General features: G+C 39.2%; 2 protein-coding genes across 5 annotated transcripts in view; one reads left to right on the top strand and one right to left on the bottom strand.

Moving 5' to 3' along the window:
* Nucleotides 1-22,925, bottom strand: part of ABCB1 (ATP binding cassette subfamily B member 1) — a 238,281-nt gene that overhangs the window by 146,412 nt on the left and 68,944 nt on the right. The window lies entirely within an intron of this gene.
* Nucleotides 21,270-22,925, top strand: part of RUNDC3B (RUN domain containing 3B) — a 150,426-nt gene continuing 148,770 nt past the window's right edge. For 2 of the 4 annotated variants that reach the window (XM_058725217.1, XM_058725214.1), the window contains exon 1: nt 21,270-21,836. In XM_058725217.1, coding sequence (XP_058581200.1) covers nt 21,718-21,836 — 119 coding nt within the window. In that variant the 5' untranslated portion in view covers nt 21,270-21,717. The remainder of the gene's footprint in view (nt 21,837-22,925) is intronic. The other 2 variants (XM_058725219.1, XM_058725215.1) reach the window with 1 other exon arrangement.

Below are 22,925 nucleotides of genomic sequence, written 5' to 3'. Positions count from 1 at the left end.
TCACAGACAGTATAAAAGCGGGGAGTGGATGGAAGCCCGAGACAAAGGACAGGTGCATGATTGCTGGTCAGGGAGAGGACAGAGTTCCAATACTAGAGACTGGGTAGCTGGGTGATGCCATTTTCACTCCTCCTGCACATGCGTTTACACACCTACAAGCACTGCAACAACCCACCCCAGTAAGCTAAGCAGGGCCACCTAGGGAGAATGGAGCTGTTACACTAAGTCCCACCCAACTGGACCAACCTTGCTCTTCAAGAACATCACAAATCTCTCTGCCTGCTTAGTTTATGTTCTATAAAGTGCTTCATAGTTCGATTTCTAGGGGAAAACTGTACAATTTCAATTGGATTTCAGTCTGGTTGCTGGTCCATCTATTCTATTTTATTTTTTTTCCTTTTTCTTTTTCATTTCTTTTCTTTTTCTTGAATACAGAAAGGGAAAAAATTATTTGTATTTTTAATTTTTATTAAAAATATTTTTCTTTATTTTTTCTACTATATTTTTTTACTTTTTTGTAAATTTTTCAAATTCTATTTTACTTCCATAATTTCATTTTATTCTATTTCATTGTACTCATTTTCTCAAATTTTCAAACGTTTTCCTTTTTTTTCTTTTTTCTTTTCTTCCCCTACCCTTTTTTCTCTAATCTATCAAGCTCCTTTCAATAACTAGACAAAAACACACTTAGGATCTAGCATCCTTTATTTGATTTGTGTGTGTGTGTGTGTGTGTGTGTGTGTGTGTTGTTTTTAATTTTTTAATTTAATTTTTTTTTACCTTATCAATTCCTTTTCTCCCTCCAAAATGATGAAATGAAGGAATTCACCCCAAAAGAAAGAGCAGGAAGAAACGACAGCCAGGGACTTAATCAATCAACACAATGAGCAGCAAGATTTCTGAAACAGAATTTAGAATCACAATAATAAAAATACCAGCTGGGGTCGAAAACAGATTAGAATCCCTCTCTGCAGAGATAAAACAAGTAAAAACTAGTGAGGATGAAATAAAAAATGCTATAACTGATCTGCAATCTCAAATGGATGCCACAGCAGCAAGGATGGATGAGGCAAAACAGTGAATCAGTGATATAGAGGACAAACTTATGGAGAATAATGAGGCGGAAAAAAAGAAGGAGACTAAGGCAAAAGAGCACGATTTAAGAATTAGAAAAATCAGTGGCTCATTAAAAAGGAACAAAAAACATCAGAATCTTAGAGGTGCCAGAAGATGAAGAGAGAGAAAAAGAGGTAGAAGGGTTATGTGAGCAAATCATAGCAGAAAACTGTCCTAACCTGGGGAAAGATACAGACATCAAAATCCAGGAAGCACAGAGGACTCCCATTAGATTCAACAAAACTGACCATCAAAAAGGCATATCAGAGTCAAATTCATAAAATACTCGGGCAAGAAAAGAATCATGAAAGCAGTAAGGGAAAAAAAAAAGTCCTTAACCTACAAGAGAAGACAGATCAGGTTTGCAGCAGATCTAGCCACAGAAACTTGGCAGACCAGAAAGGAGCAGTAGGATATATTCAACGTGCTGAATCGGAAAATATATACAGCCAAGAATTCTTTATCCAGCAAGGCTGTCATTCAAAATAGAAGGAGAGATAAAAAGTTCCCCAAACAAATTAAAGGAGTTTGTGACCACTAAACCAGCCCTGCAAGAAATTTTAAGGGGGACTCTCTGAGGGGAGAAAAGATGAAAAAATATATATATAAATAAATAAATACCAAAAGCAACAAAAGATTAGAAAGGACCAGAGACCACCACCAGAAACTCCAACTCTACAAAAAAACATAATAGCAATAAACTCGTATCTTTCAGTACTCACTCTAAACATCAATGGACTCAATGCTCCAATCAAGACATAGGGTAACAGAATGGATAAAAAAGCAAGATCCATCTATATGCTGTTTACAAGAGGCCCACTTTAGACCTAAAGACACCTTCAGATTGAAAATAAGGGGATGGAGAACACTCTATCATGCTAATGGTCAATAAAAGAAAGCTGGAGTAGCCATACTTGTATCGGACAATCTAGACTTTAAAATAAAGACTATAACAAGAGATGAGAAGGGCATTATATCATAATTAAGGTGTCTATCCACCAAGAAGACCTAACAATTATAAACATTTATGCGACAAATGTGGAAGAACCCACTTATATAAATCAATTAATCACAAACATAAACTCATTGATAATAGTACCATAATAGTAGGGGACTTCAACACCCCATTTACAACAATGGATAGATCATATAAACACAAAATCAATAAGAAACAATGGCTTTGAATGACACACTGGACCAGATGGACTTAACAGACATATTCAAACATTTCATCCTAAAGCAGAGAAATATACATTCTTCTGCAGTGCACATGGGACGTTCTCCAAATAGATCACATACTGGGATACAAATCAGCCCTCAACAAGTACAAAAAGATTGAGATCATACCATGCATATTTTCAGACCACAATGCTATGAAACTCAAAATCAACCACAAGAAAAAATTTGGAAAGGTAGCAAATACTTGGAGACTAAAGACTATTCTACTAAAGAATGAATGGGCTAACCAAGAAGTTAAAGAGGAAATTAAAAAGTACATGGAAGCCAACGAAAATGATAACACCACAGCCCAAAACCTCTGGGACACAGCAAAGGCGATCATAAGAGGGAAGTATATAGCAATCCCAGCCTTCCTAAAGAAGGAAGAAATGTCTCAGATACACAACTTAACCTTACACCTTAAAGAGCTGGAAAAAGAACAGCAAATAAGACCCCAAACCAGCAGAAGACATGAATTAATAAAGATTAGAGCAGAAATCAATGCTATTGAAACCAAAAAAAAACAAAAAAAAACAAAAAAAAAAACCCCTGTAGAACAGATCAATAAAACCAGAAGCTGGTTCTTTGACAGAATTAACAAAATTGATAAACCCCTGGCCAGTCTGATCAAAAAGAAAAAGGAAAAGACCCAAATAAATAAAATCAAGAATGAAAGTATGCACCAATAAAATGGGCAATCTGGAAGAAATGGACAATTCCTAGAAACATAAACTACCTAAACTGAAACATGAAGAAATAGAAGATTTGAACAGACCCATAACCAGTAAAGAAATCTAATTAGTAATCAAAAATCTCCCAAAAAACAAGAGTCCAGGGCCAGATGGCTTTCCAGGGGAATTCTGCCAAACATTTAAAGAAGAGTTAACACATATTCTCTTGAAACTCTTTCAAAAAATAGAAATGGAAGGAAGACTTCCAAGCTTTCTATGAAGCCAGAACATGGATTCCAAAACCAGACAAAGACCTCACTAAAAAGGAGAACTATAGACCAATTTCCCTGATGAACATGAATGCAAAAATCCTCAACAAGATATTAGCCAACTGGATCCAACAATACATTTAAAAAATTATGCACCACGACCAAGTGGGATTTACACCTGGGATGCAGGGCTGGTTCAATATCTACAAAACGATCAACATGATTCATCACATCAATAAAAGAAAGTAAAAGAACCACATGATCCTCTCAATACATGCAGAGAAAGCATTTGACAAAATACAGAATCCTTTCTTGATAAAAACTCTAAAGAAAGTAGGGATATAAGGATGATACCTTGAGATCTATGTGAGCTATATGTGAAAGACCCAACACTAATATCATCATCATTGGGGAAAAACTGAGAGCTTCCCCCCCTAAGGTCAGGGACAAGACAGGGATGTCCACTCTCACCACGTTATTCCACATAGTATTGCAAGTCTTAGCCTCTGCAATCAGACAACACAAAGAAATAAAAGTCACCCAAATCAGCCTGGATGAAGTCAAACTTTCACTCTTTGCAGATGACATGATACTTTATATGGAAAATCCAGAAGATTCCACCAAAAAACTGCTAGAACTGATCCATGAATTCAGCAAAGTGGTGGGATATAAAATCAATACACAGAAATCGGTTGCATTCTTATACACCAACAATGAAGTGACAGAAAGAGAAATCAAGGAATCAATCCCATTTACAATTGCACCAAAACCTATAAAATACCTAGGAATAAATTTAACCAAAGAGGTTAAAAATCTATACACTGAAAACTATCGAAAGCCTATGAAAGAAATGGAAGAAGACACACAAAAAATGGAGAAATATTTCATGCTCCTGGATAGGAAGAACAAATATTGTTAAAATGTCAATAATACCAAAAGCAATCTACATATTCCATGCAATCCCTATCAAAATAACACCAGCATTCTTCACAGAGCTAGAACAAACAATCCTAAAATTTGTATGGAACCAGAAAAGACCCTGAATAGCCAAAGCAATCTTGAAAAAGAAAACCAAAGCAGGAGGCATCACAATACTGAACTTCAAGCTGTATTATAAAGCTGTAATCATGAAGTACAGTATGGTACTGGACCAAGAACAGACACTCAGATCAATGCAACAGAATAGAAAACCCAGAAATGGACACACAAACGTGTGGCCAACTAATCTTTGACAAAGCAGGAAAGAGTATCCAATGGAAGAAAGACAGTCTCTTCAGCAAGTGCTGCTGGGAAAACTGGACAGCAACATGCGGAAAAATGAATCTGGACCACTTTCTTACACCATACACAAAAATAAACCAAAACAGGATGAAAGACCTAAATGTAAGACAGGAAGCCATCAAAATCCTCAAGGAGGAAGCAGGCGAAAACCTCTTTGACTTTGGCTGCAGCGACTTCTTACTCAACACGTCTCTGGAGCCAAGGGAAACAAAAGCAAAAATGAACTATTGGGACCTCCTCAAAATAAAAAGCTTCTGCACAGCAATGGAAACAATCAGCAAAACTAAAAGGCAACCAACAGAATGGGAGAAGATATTTGCAAACGACATATCAGATAAAGGGTTAGTATCCAAAGTCTATAGAGAACTTATCAAACTCAACACCCAAAAAACAAATAATCCAGTAAAGAAATGGGCAAAAGACATGACTAGACACTTCTCCAAAGAAGACATCCAGATAGCCAACTGACACATGAAAAAATTCTCAACATCACTCATCATCAGGGAAATACAAATCAAAATCACAAGGAGATACCACCTCACGCCTGTCAGAATGGCTAACATTAACAATTCAGGCAATGACAGATGTTGGCGAGAATGCAGAGAAAGAGGATCTCTTTTGCATTATTGGTGGGAATGCAAGCTGGTGCAGCCACTCTGGAAAACAGTATGGAGGTTCCTCAAAAAATTAAAAATAGAACTACCCTACGACCCAGCAATTACACTACTAGGTATTTACCCAAGGGATACAGGCCTGCTGTTTCGAAGGGGCACATGCACCCCAATGTTTATAGCAGCACTATCAACAATAGCCAAAGTATGGAAAGAGCCCAAATGTCCATCGACGGATGAATGGATAAAGAAGATATGGTATATATAAAAAATGGAGTATTACTTGGCAATCAGAAAGAATGAAATCTTGCCATTTGCAACTACCGTGGATGGAACCAGAGGGTATTATGCTAAGGGAAATTAGTCAGAAAAAGACAAATATCCTATGACTTCACTCATATGAGGACTTTAAGATACAAAACAGATGAACATAATGGAAGCAAAAATAATATAAAAACAGGGAGGGGGACAAAAACATAAGAGACTCTTAAATAATAGAGAACAAACAGAGGGTTACTGGAGGGGTTGTGGGAGGGAGGATGGGTTAAATGGGTAAAGGGCATTAAGGAATCTACTCCTGAAATCATTGTTGCACTATATGCTAACTAATTTGGATGTAAATTAAAAAAATAAATTAAATAGAAATTAAAAAAAAAAGAATATCAATAGAAATGGTTTGGAGTGGGGAAGACAACACCAAGTAACAAACATTTAGCAAAATAAATGTCTTTAAAGAATGAATTGCTTCTTTTACCACTGTAGTAGGCAAAATCCTTAAAATGGCCCTTAGGATCTCAGCTCCCTGACTTTACTCCTTTGATTATATTACTTTACATGACAAGAGGGATTTTGCAAATAGGATTATAGTTACTAATCAGGTGACTTTGAGATAGGGAGATTAACTAGGTGGAACAAACAAAAGCAGAGTTTTCTGGCTAGTGGCAGAAGAGAAAGTGAGAGTTTCAAAGTGTGGGAGAGTTTCAGTGCGTTGTTGCTGATTTGAAGATGGAGGAAGCCAAATGGAAAGGATTTGAGAGTGATTTCTGAGTTGGGAGTGACCCCCAGCCAACAACCAGCAATTAAACAGGGACCTTACTCCTACAACTGCAAGGAACTGGATTCTGCCAACAACCTGAATGAATTTATAAGTAGATTTTTCCCAGAATCTCATTCTCCAAACGAGAACATAGCTTAGCTGACACCTTATGAGATCCAGAGCAGAGAGCTCTGTCATATTGTACCAGACGTCTAACCTGTGGAACAGTGAGTTAATAAATGGGTATTTTTAAGCCACAAAGTTTGTGGTGATTGTATAACAATAGCAAAATAATATAACTGCTAAGCATTAGATCCCAAACTCTGCCAACCAATATCTGACAGGATATTAACCTCATTTTCAAGATCAATTATATGAACCACAATAAATTAAACATAAGCTTGGTAAAGAATTGAATGATGACCTTAGAATTCTTCTTTTCCTTACTTAGTTTCATTGGCTGACATAGGTAAATATACTTGGCTAGGTTTATTACTTAAAAGACACAAATTTTGAACACCACACACAGAACTTAATGGCCATAAATTAGTATATACCTAAATGAATACATAAATATATATGATTAAATTGATCCTGAAAATTCAGAGAGGCAATCATTACTATCATTGTTATTTTGATATATTTTAAGCATGCAATAGCAAAATTCAGCTGTGGGTATAGTAAACTAGTACTAAAGTGTATTCTAATTTTCTTGACTTTAAGGATCTCTCAGGAAGAATTTTCTTGAAAATTGTTTTAAGGAGAAAAAATCTCATTCAGTCTATCTTCAGGAAGGATTAAAGCAAGATATTTTTTTACAACCGTGACATCACGCTTAAAATTTTATTCAGAAGTTTGTGAGTAACCCATTTCTCACTGATGTTTAGCTTTTGCCAAAATATCCCCCCAGATGATTATTTTTAAGAGCTTACATTTGAATATTTTGCCCAATATAACTTATAGAAAATTACTTTGTAGAATTTGTAAAATTGGTATTCACATATTTTAAGCCATTAAAATAAATTCCTGTTGTAAAGAGATTTCTGTTACTACACTAACCTCACTATTGATCTTTCTGTTTTTGAGCAAGTGTCTTGCTATTTTATCTTATGTTTTTACATACTTCAATATTTTAATATCTGATAAAGCAAGCCTTCTCTGTTGGCTACATTTGCATGTTTATGCCAACAGATAAAATTTAGAATTATTTTTCCAAGATCCAAAAATGTAACCTACTGACTTCATCGTGGACAATTCAGTCTCTCTGATAACTTACTAAAATGATTCTATGTTTATGTGAAAGAATAGGCATTCCAAAATTACCCAAGAACATTCTGAAAGGGAATAATTAAAAGAAACTAGTGCTACTATGTATTTAAAAGAATTGTAAGGCAAAAAAAAACAAAAACAAAAAAAAACCAAAAAAAACCACAGTCTGTCTCTTACAGCTGGGTAGCAGACCAGCCCCTCTGCTAGAGAGACCACATGGAAAGGTCCTGAGACTACATAGCAAGGGAGAAGGGTCCAGTGCAGCCCAGCCCCCAGCTGTCCCGGGGAGCCAATCATTCAAGTGATCACATCTTAGGACCCTCAGACCAGCCTGGCTGCCAGCTGACACCAATGAGTGACTGCCACCAAAATCACATGAAGCTCAAGTATCTCCCAGCTGAGCCCTGCCTGAAATCATGACCCATAAACTGTGAAACTGTGAGATATAATAAAATAATTGTGTCTGAAAAAAAAAAGAATTGTAAGGCTTCATTGCTTATTCAATTTTGGCATCACCAGTGCACAAATGATAAATCAATGGATCAGAATAGGAGATCTAACAATGGACTCAAAAATATACAAATATTTAGTACCTAATGAAGGTAGTATTTCATATCAGTGGAAAATAATGCATTTTTAATATCACTATTGGATAACTATTGGCCATTTGGAAAAGTTAGGCTTTCACACCAATTGATTCCTACAGCTAAATTCTGTAGTTATCAAACATACAAATGCAAAAAAAAAAAAAAAAAAGGGAAAATAAACATCCCACAAAAGTTAGGTAAACATTTTAATAATCTAAGCATAACAGAAAGCTTTTCTAAGCATGAAAACTCAGCAACTGTAAAATGAAGATATGTAAATTTGACTGCAAAAGATACACAATATTTGAAAGGAAGGAAACATTATAAACAAACATAAACAAATAGTGACAGGTGGTGAAAATATATACTAACTGTATGTAGCATGAATCATTCTGAGTAAAATTAAGTACATATATCTCAACTGTATTCCTGGAGATATACCTTGAAAAAAGTTGCCGTGAAATATTTATGTTAGTTGTCTCTGTGGATTTATTATCAGTAACACAAACCTTTATTGCAAGTGCAAATTACTATTTAAAAATTATTACATGATAAATTTAATATTTCAGATCAGTAGGGAAAAGATGGATCATTTAATATGCAGAATTGGACAAAAGGCTAACCATTTGGAAAAAATAAAGGTATATCCTAATGTCACATCTTCATGTATTCCATATATATAATATTTTTTTCATTCAAAAAGTATTCACTGAATACTAACAGAGATGTACAAGATGCTAAACATAATGACATGGTATCTGTCCTCCTTTAGCCATAGTGCATGTAAATTTCTACAGAAATATGTTTTTAAATGAGAACAATAGATGAACAATTTCTGATAGAAACCAGCAACCATGAAATATCTGTATAACCTTGGAAGTGGCAAGGCTTTTCTAAAATCACCAAAGGAAAATCCGGTAAAGAAAAAGATGGATGAATTTCATTTATATGGAACATTTCAATGTCTCTCTCTATAATAACTTTATAGGCACCCTAAAAGAGGCAACAACGAACTAGAAAAAGTAGTTGCTATCCATACAGTAGACCAAATGATAAGTCATTATAAAAAAGACTGATGCTCCTTAGAAAATATTAAGCAAAGGACTCAAATAGGCAAAACCCAAACACAAAATATATGTGACCAATAAGCACATGAAATTAATGTGCAATTTTACTACTAATTCAAAAATTAAAGTATAAATGTGATAATGCTCTTTGCTTATTTTATGAAACAATATCAAAAAGAACGATAGCTCCCAGAATGAGCAAGGTATAAGAAAACACTCTTACATACTGTTAGTAGGAATGTAAATTGGTAAGACATCTCTAGAGAAAAGTTTAATTTGTGTCCATTAAAATATTTCATATTTTTTGACTCAACAATACTTTCTGAGTCAAAAAGTGTATGCAACAATTTCTCTTAAAGCAGTAATCATGGATATGCAGATTAGCAATGCTAATGCTGTATATAATAACACAATTGGAAAAATGCTGGAAGTTCAACAAATGTGGGGTTGATTGAATACATTACGATACCAGTATACCATGGAATATTATTTTGTTATTATGGTGTTTCAGATGTTTCAGATGTTTCAGGTGTTTCAGATGTTCAGGTGTTTTATCAACATTAAGGTGACATTGAAAAATGTTGATGGTATTTATTAGAACCATAGAAGAGGAGGGGAGTGGGTGAAAAATGAAGTTAATGTGCTGGAGAATGCTGAGAACATTCTCTTTGGCGTAAAACAATTCAATCTGGTACAAGATGAGGCTAAGGCTCTAGTGCAAAGAGAAAGGTAAGATGGAGGAGGGAAATGGAAAGACTGCTCCATGCTCTAAATTGATCAGGTGACTTTCTTGCTAGTTCCAATGAAGAAATTCATCCCACTTTTCTTTTAAATTTTTTTTTAAATGTTTATTTATTTTTGAGAGAGACAGAGACAGAATGCGAGTGGGTTAGGGGCAGAGAGAGAGGGAGACACAGAAGCAGAAGCAGGCTCCAGGCTCTGAGCCGTCAGCACAGTGCCCAACGTGGGGCTTGAACTCAGGAGCCATGAGACCGTGACCTGAGCTGAAGTCGGATGCTCAACTGACTGAACCACCCAGGCGCCCCCATCCCACTTTTCTTATAAAGCATTATGAAAGCTTGAGCACTGCCGCTTTTGACTCTGGATACGTGATGCAACTGGTCATTGAATACAACTCTTCCTGATTCTTAAGCACTATGTGTGCAAAGCAGAGGTTTTGTGTTTAAGCTTCATCTGGAACTAGGTGGCAAACATGTTAGGAAAAAGAATGAATCTAGTAAAAACAGTATGGAGGTTCCTCAAAAAATTAAAAACAGAAATACCATATGCACTAATAAGTCCACTACTGGGTATTTACCTATGAAAGGAAGTGAAATCACTAATTCAAAAAGGTAGATGCACCCTTATGTTTACTGCAGCATTATTTTCAATAGCCAAGATATGGAAGCAACTAAAGTGTTAATACATGGAAAAAGAAGATGTGGTATACATATAAAGAGAATGGAATATTAGCCATAAAAAAGAATGAGATCTTGCCATTTGTGACAACATGGATGGACCTAGAGAGTATTATGCTAAGTGAAACGGGTCAGACAGAGAAAGATAAATACCATATGATTTCACTTATATGTGGAATTTAAAAAACAGAACAAATGAACAAAAGCAGAAACAGTCCCATAAATATAAAAAAACAAACAGATGGTTACCAGAGGGAAAAAGGGTGAGAGAATAGGCAAAATGGGCGAAGGAGGATGGGAGATACAGGCTTCCAGTTATGGAATGAATAAGAAAGGTACAACATAGAGAATATAGTCAATGATATTGTAATAGGGTTGCATGGTGACAGATGGTAACTACATTTGTGGTGAGCACAGCCTAATGTATAAACTTGTTGAATCACTGTATTGTACACCTGAAACTAATGTGACTTTGTGTGTCATTTATACTTTTGTGGAAAAAAAAAAAAGGATGACAAAATGAAAAAAAAAAAGAATGGATCTAATAGATCCATTTGCCTCTAATAAATGAAGCTTTTAATTTTGGTTCTCCAATTTATTGTGTTATTTTCTGCAAGTTACTTAACCTCTCCAAGTCTGTTTCCTTATTTGTAAGTGGGAGACTATATCCTACTACAGAATGGCTCTGAAGATTAATTGATGTAGTTCAAGCAATGTCTGGAGTCTGTAATTTTTTGTTAACACCCGCTTCAAAAGAAAAAGAAAAAAGCCCTCTGAACTAAGAGCCCATGTTACCCTCCTCAAAGAAACTGTAAGACCAAATGCACCTTGTTTTGATCAGCCATTACTCAAGTAAGCCTTAAAAAAAAATTTGTGACATCTGTCAAGGGACTCTTCAACAAAGCCTGTAATGCCAGTCTCACCATCCATGCCCTATTGTACCAACGTTTTACATGTCTTTGATCTTGACCTTATCTGCCACCCCCTCCATGATGACCTCTCAATTTTTGCTCTTTGGTATCTCCACCCTCTTTCCTCAACGGAAGCCTGGATCTCCCCTGAGGACTCTGCTTCCCTTGTACTCTCAAACAGATTTTTGTTTTGTTTAGTTTTGTTTTGTTTTTAAATATTTTCATCCCTTTCATAATTTAGAGCCAGAAGTATGCCTGACTGGTTTCTATTGCCACTTCTAAACCATTATTTCGCCACTGTCTTGTAAAAAGCAAGCAAACCAAAAAAATTTGCTCTCAGTCCTGAGGTTTAGGTAATTTGACAATACTGTCATGTATTAGTCTCCCACTTATTCCCCCTGTATTATTGGAGGTAAGATAACACAACAGCTACTGTGTATTCTAAATCCTGCCACAATGCTGGGTGACTTCATAACAACATAAATGGCCATTCAATACTCTGACTTCTAAATTTTTTTTACCTGCTTTCATCACCAAACCTACCCATCCACTCCTCCACTCTGACAACAATCTCTAATCTTCTCTCCTAGTTTGCTTGTTTAACTATATCCATTATGACTATTCTTTGAACTCAACAGACCAGCCAGTTCTTTGGTCCTTCTTCTCTACCTCAGCTAATCACTTCCTTATCTTCTTTCTTCAGTCCCTCTTTATCAAATTTAAAGTACATTAGAGTCCTACTCTTATTAATACAAGCGTCCTTGTGCTTCTGTCTTTTCCTTTTACCCTCCCATAAAATCTCAGTCCTGCTTGAAATCAGTATCTTTCTCATTACCTGCATGCCAGCAGTCCAGCTGTTCTCAGCTGAATGCTTTTGTTTCTCCCCAAATCCATACATTGAGGTTCTAACCCTCAGTGAGATAATATTTGGATATGGAGCCTTTGGAGGTAATTAGGGCTAGGTAAGGTCATTAGGGCAGGTGCTAATGATGGGGTTAGTGCCCTTCTAAGAAAAGACACCAGAGATCTTGCTCTTTCTCTCCCACTCCCCAACCGCACCCTCTGTATATGAAGAAGAGGTCATGTGAGCACACAGGAAGATGGCAGCCACCTATAAGCTAGAAAGAGAGTTCTCACCAGGAACCAAATTGACTGGCACCTTGATTTTGGAGTTCCTAGTGTCTAGAACTGAGAAAATAAATCTCCATTGTTTAAAGCCACCAAGACTATGTTATTTCATTATGGCAGTCTGAGATGAATAAGACAATAATAATGGCAAAGAAAGTCACTCGATAGGGTGGATATATCTCAATGTGAGTTCACCACCACCAAATTCAAATGGATCCTCAAACACTGACCAGGAGTCCTAAGTTTCATTAGTGAATTTGTTCTACTACTACATACTATCTGAAAGGACTATTTGAATCTTTCATTTTGTGGGTAACACAGAAGCTATGAGACAGGAACCTCCTGGACTTTCTAATAATAAAAGTTCAAAACTACTTAACATCTACATGGACACTCCCACCATTTTCTCTGGTTATAACTGCAAATTAGTGCCTCTGACCAAAGCTCAATCCATTCATCTGTGCCTTGGATCCCATTGCTTTTCTGCATTCTCTTTTCTGATCACTTTTTTTCTCTCTATTACCAACCTTTCCTTCCTAGTGGATTCATTCTGTCAACTTTAAAATGTGCTCAGGTCACTTTGGTGAAAGGCAAAAACACAACAATAGGGATAAAATACCAACATCCCTCTATTTAATATTACCCTGTACCACTCCCCTCTCTCTCCCCACCTTCATTTGGCTCCCACCTTCATTGTTCCACTGAAACAATGCTTACTGATCTGCAGGAGTACTGTGTATATAAAGGAAATGAGCATTTTGTCCATGATATTAATTTCAAGTATGTTTTCTTAGTCTGTCATTTTTCTTTGGCTTTGTTTATGGATAAACTTCTTCATGGATTTTTAGAAATGTTTTTAAATGAGAAAGGTGCAGAGATTTCTGTATATTCCCTCCTCCAGAAAAAAATATACTTTAGGACCAAGATGGGGAAAGAATGATGGACTGGTCTAATTCATCATTAGAGGTCCTCTATATGGGGCTGACAGCAGCTCTCTTCATTAAAAAGCTGTGTAACATGACTATGACCTTGTCTAAGACAATTAAGAAACCTAGAGTCAATAGAGTGGCTCTTGCTCAGCTTACTGCCAACTCAGTGAGGACCAACAGTGTGATATGCCTTCCAAGTTCATGTAACCCAAACTGTATTAATAAAAACTTAGAGACTAGAATAAGGGAAAAGATAGCCCCATCACATCCTCTTCACAACAGATCACTTACGGAATGATCTCTTTATAGAAATACAAGTTGGAGTACCAGTGATATTACAACTTTGAGAAATTGTGCCCAAACAGTTATGTATATTTTGTCCATGCTCTAGAGTTCTCACAGTCGCTATATTTATTATCTCACTGACTCTCAATATAAATATATAATGTAACATTATCCCCATATTACAGATGAGAAAACTGAGGCCCAGACTGGGTAATAGACTAGCCGGGAGGTGGAGCTTCCTGAATTTAAATACAAGCTTTTTTGTTCCAGGATTGGCATGAACCATGAATTGAACTTCAATAAGCCCAGAGGCAGGGGGCTAGGACAGGATTCTGGAAGCCATATTCCAGAAGGAGCTTTTGAAGAAACTAGAGATGTTTGGCCTGAAAGAAAGATGCCTTTAGAGGGCCTGTGTAGCTGTTGTTAAATATTTGAAACCCATCATATGGAAGAGGAAGGAGACTTCTTTATTAACTCTAATGGGCAGAACTGGGAGTAATTGAGGAAAATTATGATGAACCGGGATGGTGAATATAAAACTGTGTCTGAAAGAATGACAAGTGTTGAGCTGCAGAACTGTGTCCAGATAGGTCAGCCAAGTAATGAGCCCAGAGCAATAGAGAGCCAGCCTAGTTGCCTGCAGCTGGTAGGAGGGAGGGTCATCAGCACAAGTGTCTGCTGCTTAATTTTTACCTGCTTTTGTGGGCCAGCTGTCCGTCTAAAGCACCAATCCTGCTCAGTTTTTATTCCACTCCCAGCAGTTTCCTCTCGTGTGGGGTCTTGTCCTGGAGGGGAGCCCTGGTTGGTCAGTTTGGAAAGTTTATAGCTCACAGCTGACTGCAGATCCCTCCCACTCCCTGACTGGATTGGGCAAAGCCCCTCCCAGTACCGACATGGTTTCCCGTAGGCCTGTAAGTGCTCCCACCTATCTATTGGCTATATTGGATTTTCCTGTTCTAGGTCTATAGCTGCCCTGTGGCTTCCCTCTGCTTTCTCACAGCTGCTGGAGAGAGCCCAGGGCTTGCTGTTTTTGGTGGTTTATCCCAACTTGTTTGCATTTGGGGTTCATAGGAATATCTCATTACCTAGTTTTGTGGTAAATGTTGTCCACAGCCGGGTTTCTTGGTTTGGCTGCTTAGTAGCTCTGTTTATATGAAAATTCAAGAAGATCCAAAACCTTGCTGACCCATCACCACCATCCTGAGAGAATTCTCAGGCCTGCTATTGTTACTTCGAGCTCCTTCTTCAGCCCTCTGGCTAGATATCTGCTAATTGAATTCTATTCAGTTGTCACTTGGAAATGACCATCAGCATAAAATGAAACACAATGCTTCTGTAAAGGGGCTTGGAGTTTACAAAATAAATTAAGCTCTGCCAAAACATAACTTAAAAAAGAAACTCAGGAAAATTTAAAAATGAATATAGACGATTTTTTTTCACAGTGAGTTACGGTCCTGGGGTGGGTAAAGATAGGCCATTTATCCACATTTTGCATCCTTCACCCCAGTAGAGAATGATTCTCACAGTTGGATGGCTGACTCAGTAATTTGTCAGTTTTGCCTGACTAAAGTCACATCATTGATTGATGCCAAATCTCGCTCAATTAAAGGTTCATTTTTCTCTTGGCTGTTGGCAAATCCAACACTGATTATGGGTTATTAGCACCCACCTCCTCAGATTTCTAATGTGCTGGGAGCAGTGCTGGGAGCTGGGAGCATTTGCCTGCATACCAATTACAGCAGCAGCAACAGAGCTCAGCCACACCTTTCTATTCTGGGCGCAAGGACACCTGCCAGGATGCCTGACTGCAGGGAGGGATATGTTTATTCAGGTCCTTCCTAGGGAGATTAAAAGAACAAGGGATCTTTTCCAATCTCCATCTCACCGCCAGCTCTGCACCTTCATGCTAAGAAAAACGGTGATATTTTGTGACAACATTTGGTTCTTTTTACTTGTCTATCCACTTTGCATTTGCTCATTTATTGGATTCGTTCAATAAATATTTTTGAGGACTGGCTTGTGGGACAAATGAAAACAGTACAGAGACCATAGATGGATGAGACTGAGTCTCATAAGCCATGTGTGAGAGTAGACTCTGTTTTATTGCAGGAATTCCTAAGCAGGATATGGAAACTCTGAGACAACTGTGGATAGCCACACTTTTTCTGATGTTTTCTGAGGAAAAAGAAGACCTGGTCTGCCTTTGGCCTGTTCTGTCAAAGGACTTTAACTTTTTCAGTGTTTTCCACTTTGGGGTGGCCCTTTGTCCCCTCAGCATGCTCCATTCATAGCAAAGCTTTATGAGAATGAAAAGTAGCTGCTCCTCCTACATGGCTGAAGCCTCCACAGGAGTACGATAGCAGGAAGGAGTTTGTGTCCAAGGCCTGCATCTGCAGAGTTTTCTCTGCATTGTTGCCTCCAAGCCTGATTGGGCCCATGGGTCTCCACTGCTACCCAGTGCATTTGTATATGAGGACTGCTTTTCCAGCATCCAGAGGTCTCCTGTGCTCCCTTGGGCTCCTGCCCCCCTTCCTCTATCCTCAAAGCCAGCAGTGTACTGTCTTCTTTCCTCTCTACCCTCTGCATTTGTCTTCACATCCCCTCTCTTGTTTGGGGGATGTTTTAAAAATTTTGTGTCTTACAATTTATCAATCTTTTCTTTATGATTGCTGTGTCTGGGCATGCTTAGAAAGTCCACTTCTTCTTTGAAATTAAAATAAACAATGGTTTGATAATCTTTCTTGCTCACAGCATTTTAGATTTGAGGGTGTTTTGTATGCTACAGTTGTACTATTGTCTTTCTTGATTGGGAGAAAGAGGAGGTTGGGAAAATGGTGAATAAGTATGGTCTGCCCATTCAGTTCTACAGCATTCTCATACTTTTTTTTCTTCCAAATTTTTATTTAAATTCAAGGTAGTTAACATACACTGTAATGCTGGTTTTAGGAGTAGAATTTAGTGATTCATCACTTACATATAGTACCCAGTGCTCATCACAAGTGCCCTCCTTAATACCTATCACCTACTTAGCCCATCCACCACCCTTCTCCCTCCATCAACCCTCAATTTGTCATCTATCACTAAGACTCTATTATGGTTTGCTTCCCTCTCTCTTTTTTCCCTTGTGTTCACCTGTTCTGTTTCCTAAATTCCACATATGAGTGAAATCATATGATATTTGTTTTTCTCTGATTACTTCACTTAGCATAATACCCTCTAAATCCATCCACATTGTTGCAAATGGCAAGAGTTCATTCTTTTGATGGCTGAGTAATATTCCATTGTATGTCACATCTTCTTTATCCATTCATCAGTCTATGGACACTTGGGCTGTTTCCATAGTTTGGCTATTGGTGATAACGCTGCTATCAACATTGGGGTATATGTACCCCTTCAAATCTATATTTTTGTATCCTTTGGGTAAATACTTTGTAGGATAGTTTTATTTTTAACTTTTTGAGGAGCCTCCATACTTTCCAGAGTGACTGTACCAGTTTGCATTCCCACCAACAGTGTAAAAGGGTACCCCTTTCTCTGCAGCCTCATCAACATATGTTGTTTACTGTGTTGTTAATTTTAGCCATTCTGATAGGTGTGAGGTGGTATCTCATCATGGTTTTGATTTGTATTTCTCTGATGATAAATGATGTTGAATATCTTGTCATGTGTCTGTTAGCCATCAGGTTGTCTTCTTTGGAAAAAATTCTATTCATATCTTCTGCCATTTCTTCATTGGATTATTTGTTTTTTGGGTGTTGAGTTTGATAAGTTCTTTATAGATTTCGGACACTAGTCCTTTATCCGATATGTCATTTGGAAATATCTTCTCCCATTCTATAGGTTGCCTTTTAGTTCTGTTGATGATTTCCTTCTCTGTGCAGAAGGTTTTTATCTTGATGAAGTCCCAATTGTTCATATTTGCTTTGGTTTCCCTTGCCTCCAACAATGTGTCTAGTAACAAGTTGCTACGGTCGAGGTCAAAGAGGTTGCTGCCTACGTTCTCCTCTAGATTTTGATGGTTTCTTGTCTCAAATTTAGGTCCTTCATCCATTTCAAATTTATTTTTGTGTATGGTGTAAGAAAGTGGTCCAGGCTCATTCTTCTGCATGTTGCTGTTTGGTTTTCCCAACACCTTCTGCTGAGGAGACTGTCTTTTTTCCATTGGATATTCTTTCCTGCTTTGTCAAAGATTAGTTGACCATATAGTTGTGGGGCCATTTCTGGGCTTTCTATTCTGTTCCATTGATCTATTTTTGTGCCGGTACATACTGTCTAGATGACTACAGCTTTGTAATATAGCTTGAAATCTGGAATTGTGATGCCTCCTGCTTTGGTTTTCTTTTTCAAGATTGCTTTGGCTATTCAGGGTCTTTTGTGGCTCCATACAAACTTTAGGATTGTTTGTTCTAGTTTTGTTAAAAATGCTGGTGATCAGGATTGCATTACACGTGTAGAATGCTTTGGGTAGTATAGACATTTTAACAATGTCTATTCTTCTAACCAATCCATGAGCATGGAAATTTTTTCCCATTTCTTTGTGTCCTCTTCGATTTCTTTCATAAATGTTCAATAGTTTTTCAGAGTACAGATCTTTCACCTCTTTGTTTAGGTTTATTCTTAAGTTTGTTATTGTTTTTGGTGTACTTGTAAATGGGACTGATTCCTTCATTTCTTTTTCTGCTGCTTTGTTATTGGTGTATAGAAAAGCAACAGATTTCTGTACATTGATTTTGAATCCTGTGACTTTGTTGAATTCACGTATTGCAAAAATTTTTTGGTGGAGTCTTTCGGGTTTTCTACAGAGTATTATGTTGTCTGCAAATAGTGAAAGTTTGACTCCTTTCTTGCTGATTTGGATGCCCTTTTGTTGTCTGATTGCTGAGGCTAAGATTTTCAATAGTATGTTGAATAGTAATGATGAAAGTGAACATCCCTGTCTTGGACCTGACTATAGGGGAAAAGCTCTCAGTTTTTCCCCACTGAGGATATTTGCTGTGGGCATTTCGCATATGGGCTTTATGATGTTAAGGTATGTTCCATCATTCCCTACTTTGTTGAGGGTTTTTATCAAGAATGGATGCTGGTGTGTGTGTGTGTGTGTGTGTGTGTGTGTGTGTGTGAGAAACAGCATTTTTATACTTTAAATTAGGCATTTGCTTTTTTCATTATTTTTATTGTGAGTCTTTTTACATCTCAAACTGCTCATATGTTCAAGTGCTTAAATAAATAAAATAAAGACTGTAACTGGTTTTGATGAAAGTTTAAGAAGCAGTATAAAAACTCATGTGACTTTAGTATTATATTTTGTAGTGGATATAATTGATTAATTATTTCCAGATTAGTCATGTAAAGAAAGAATGAGGCCCAGGACACATTGCTCAGGATAATCAAGAAAAAGCATTATCAGATAAGGCCCCCATGTGGCAGTTTAATGACTTGTTGTACATACAAAAAAAAAAAAGTCCTTTCTTAACAAGAAATCTTTTCAGCAAATACCTGTGTCAACCGAATTCCCTGAACAAGTAGCGTTTGAAGAAACTTTATTACCTGATCTAAGATGGAGTTTTAGTAAGTCTTCAGTTATAAGTAAAAATTTGTAGTACAAACAATATGAAAATGTACTTGAAGTTAGAGAGCCAATTTTAAGAATAACAACACCTCACTTTCCAGTATTTGACAAAACCACTTAGTTTTGTCTTCTTGATAAATGTTAAGGACTTGTGTGTCCTCTCCTTCCTGTGGGACAAACCAGCATAGGGGTCTAGGAATTTTCTTGATAACTGTTAGCTTTCCACTCTTTTCCTTATGCAGTTTTCACTTGTTTTTAAACAACAAAAAAATCAGTTTGAGCAGTGTTTGTCATTGCCAGTGCAAATATTTTTCAATGACTGCATGCATAGCTAGTGTATCTATTTCCTTATGGCTACTTCTGAATTCACCGTTGGTCTAGCAAGAGGGGACAAGTTAAGTCAGAGTTTCTAGAATGGCAACTTCCTTAAAAGCTTCCATGTTGGCAGAGAGCAGACAAGAAATATTTGGAGACAAGTGCACTGACCTAGAAAACTCTCCTGCTTTTATTATTTTAGAAATATAAAGTTTAAAGTCTAAGTTATTTTTTATAATTTTAATGTGTGAATGTTTATTGCAGTAAGTTCGTTAAGACAAGTATTTTTTTTCTACACAGATTTTTATTCTATTATGATTAGAGTTAGTAGCTGAAAAGGCTGTCTTTGCCTTAATCTATAGAGTTGTTTTTTTTTTTACAAACTCAGATATTAGTAATCTACAGTTTTATTACACAAAACTCTTTTTAAAGTGTTCAGCATAAAGTAACAATACCTCCTTTGTATAATATACATGAAGGCCAGATATCCATTTACACTAAACGATGTATTCTGTAACAATCATCTTTGACAGAAACTTCAAAATTAAAGGTGGAAGTTATATGGATTTGGGGGACACCAAAATTGTAAAATTTCAGCAAAATAATGCCAAATGTAACTTGAAGTTACATTTAATGAACGTTTATTGAGTACTTGTTCTATGCAGGGAAGGTTCCACAAGGCCAGTAGTTATTAACGGATTTCACTCTAAATTTGAGCACATTGATGCCAAGGGAGATGGACCGCCACATAGGTGAGTACGGGAGAACGAGGTAGAGGCCAGAATCTTCCTGCTGGTAAGGCCAGGGGGTGAAGAAGTTTTGCAAAGTGGGCGCTAGATTCCAAACACGTGCGACAAGAGCGGCACTCTTCTCAGGGAGCAGCCCAGAGGAGCCAAGGGCCAACCCTCTCTAGACTCACTGTTCCCCACGCAACCCCGGAGTCGCCGCCCAGGCCGGGAGAAGCGGGAAGGGACAAGACCGCACATTAGCACCGCGCTGGTTCTCATGTGGGTGGTCAGTCCTGGCTACAGGACATGCTGGGTCTAGGGTAGGAGCGACGTGGAGTGGACGGTCAAGAAATCCCATCATGAGACGCTCAAGAGGGATATTCCACGGGCATTTTCCCTTCCTGGGGCTATTTGTCTCTGTTTTCCAGGCCAGGGGAGGAAATTAGGACAAAAAAAACCGCTGCTCCATTCCTGAGAGTCAAGTGCTAGGTAGGGTGTGACAGCCGGACTGCTGCATTTTGGGACCGAGGACCTTAGAAGAGGTTAAGGGCTGGAAAAAGATCAACTGCTAGGGATCCTAGTGGTTAAAGCCGGGCTTTCTGCAAGGGTCGGCATTCTGCCTGGGGCTCTCCGACGTCCCGCATCCCACAATCCCCGGGCAAACTGCGACGCCGCTCCGATGCGTGCTGGCTGTCTGCGGCACGCGTGCTGCGAGCACGAGCCCGGCGTCTTGACAGCTGCCCACGCGCCGGGGAGGTGCTCCAGCACGCTGCATTAAAAAGGCCACGCGGCCGGCCCCGCCCCTCGCGTGCCGCGATTGGCTCCAGGTGGACTGCGTTGGTCTGATAGGTGCAGGGCGGGCGGGGCTGCGCGCGCCAGGTCCGTGGCTTCACCGTGGCCGCCGCAGCTGGGGCGCGAGTGGCGGCCGAAGGCGGGCGGTAGGGCGTGAGGGCCAGCGGGAACGCGCGCGTGCTGGCAGCCGAGGTCCCTCAGGAAGCAGGGGAGCGCCCAACGCCGCCCCGCACGCGCCGCCCGAGGCCGGCGGCGCGCGCGAGGGCGGGGGAGGTGCGCGCGTGTGTGCGAGTGTGTGTGTGCGTTGGGCTTGGGTGCGGAGCGTGAGCCGTCAGTGCCCGGGTACCCGTTCCCCCGCGGTCTTCCACATCCTCCGTCGGTCCCTGCTCCTTCCCACGACCCTACAGTGTCCTCCCACGGTCGCAAAACGAACAAGAGCGCTACGGAGCAGGTCGGGGGGGGGGGGGCGGAGAGGAAGGGTAGCACCAGACAAAAGGGGCGCCGGGGTCAGCCCGCCATGGCCTCCCGGAGCCTGGGGGGCCTGAGCGGGAGCCGCTGCGGGGGCGGCGGCGGCAAGAAGAGCCTGAGCGCCCGCAATGCTGCGGTGGAGAGGAGGAACCTGATCACGGTGTGCAGGTACGGCGCGGCGGCCCGCAGAGCGCTGCGAGGGGAGGGGGCCGCCGGCGCCCCGGGCTGAGGGCTTCGGGCGAGCGCGCGTGCTCCCTGGGGGTCCCGCAGACCCGGGGCTGTAGCCCCAGTCTCTGCCGCACCGGGCGTGTCCGCCGGCGCGAGCGCCCTGAAAGGGGCCGGGGTCTGGGCACCGCTGAGGCCCGGGACTTTCCGTCAGTTTCAGCACTGGAAGCAAGCGAGGAGAAGGCTTGGGGCGGGGCTGGGGGAGGATTTGTTTTGAATGTGCCTTCTAGTGTCAGAGTAAAAGAGGAGGGCAGGGAGGAAGTGCTCTTTCATTTACTGCACATTAAGCTGTCAACTAGCTTTTGGTAAAATCGTCGTCACTGTGATTATTTACTGTGTTGTCTCAAAATCGGAATGCATTTTGGTTTTGTTTTGGCTTGTTTACATATGTATTCAGTCATTTCATTCCACCAGTATTGAGTGTCTACTACAACAAGCCTGCTGTGTGTGTGTGTGTGTGTGTGTGTGTGTGTGAGAGTGTGAGTGTGAGTGTGTTTTCTCTCTCCACTTTTGAATTGCAGTGCTAGTGCAGTTTCTGCAGTTGTTTTTAAGAGTGGGACTGTGGAAGATACCGAGGCTTCATGTCAATGATTTATTCCACGTCTGCCTCTCCTTGAATGTTTTCTAATTGTAAATGTAGTATTCCTTTACTCTGGAACATATAGAAACATAAAAAGGAATAATTAGTATCTATAAGTCTAGTATTCAGAAATAACTGATTTTTCACCAAACACCTCCGCAGCAACTATCGGTAATCCTCTAAGAATTAGGGAATGATCACACCTTTCCCTTCCTTGCAATTTCTGTCTGTATATTTCTTCCTGTGTAACATGTGTCTGGCATCTTATGCGTTATACAGATACAGATATTTATACTAGGACTTACATTCAATAACTTTGAGCGACTTGTTGTTTTTAATTTGGACTCTAACAGATGTTTGCCTATATAGCAGGAAGACCTGCCTCGCTGTTACTGCACTTAGAGCTATAAACCATATTATAATGTGGAATGGGCTTAATTTACCATTTGTGC

Source organism: Neofelis nebulosa, chromosome 4 (assembly GCF_028018385.1).
Source record: "Neofelis nebulosa isolate mNeoNeb1 chromosome 4, mNeoNeb1.pri, whole genome shotgun sequence".
Taxonomy (NCBI): domain Eukaryota; kingdom Metazoa; phylum Chordata; class Mammalia; order Carnivora; family Felidae; genus Neofelis; species Neofelis nebulosa.
The sequence above is the reverse complement of the archived record's forward strand: the minus strand, read 5'-3'. Positions and strand labels throughout refer to the sequence as shown.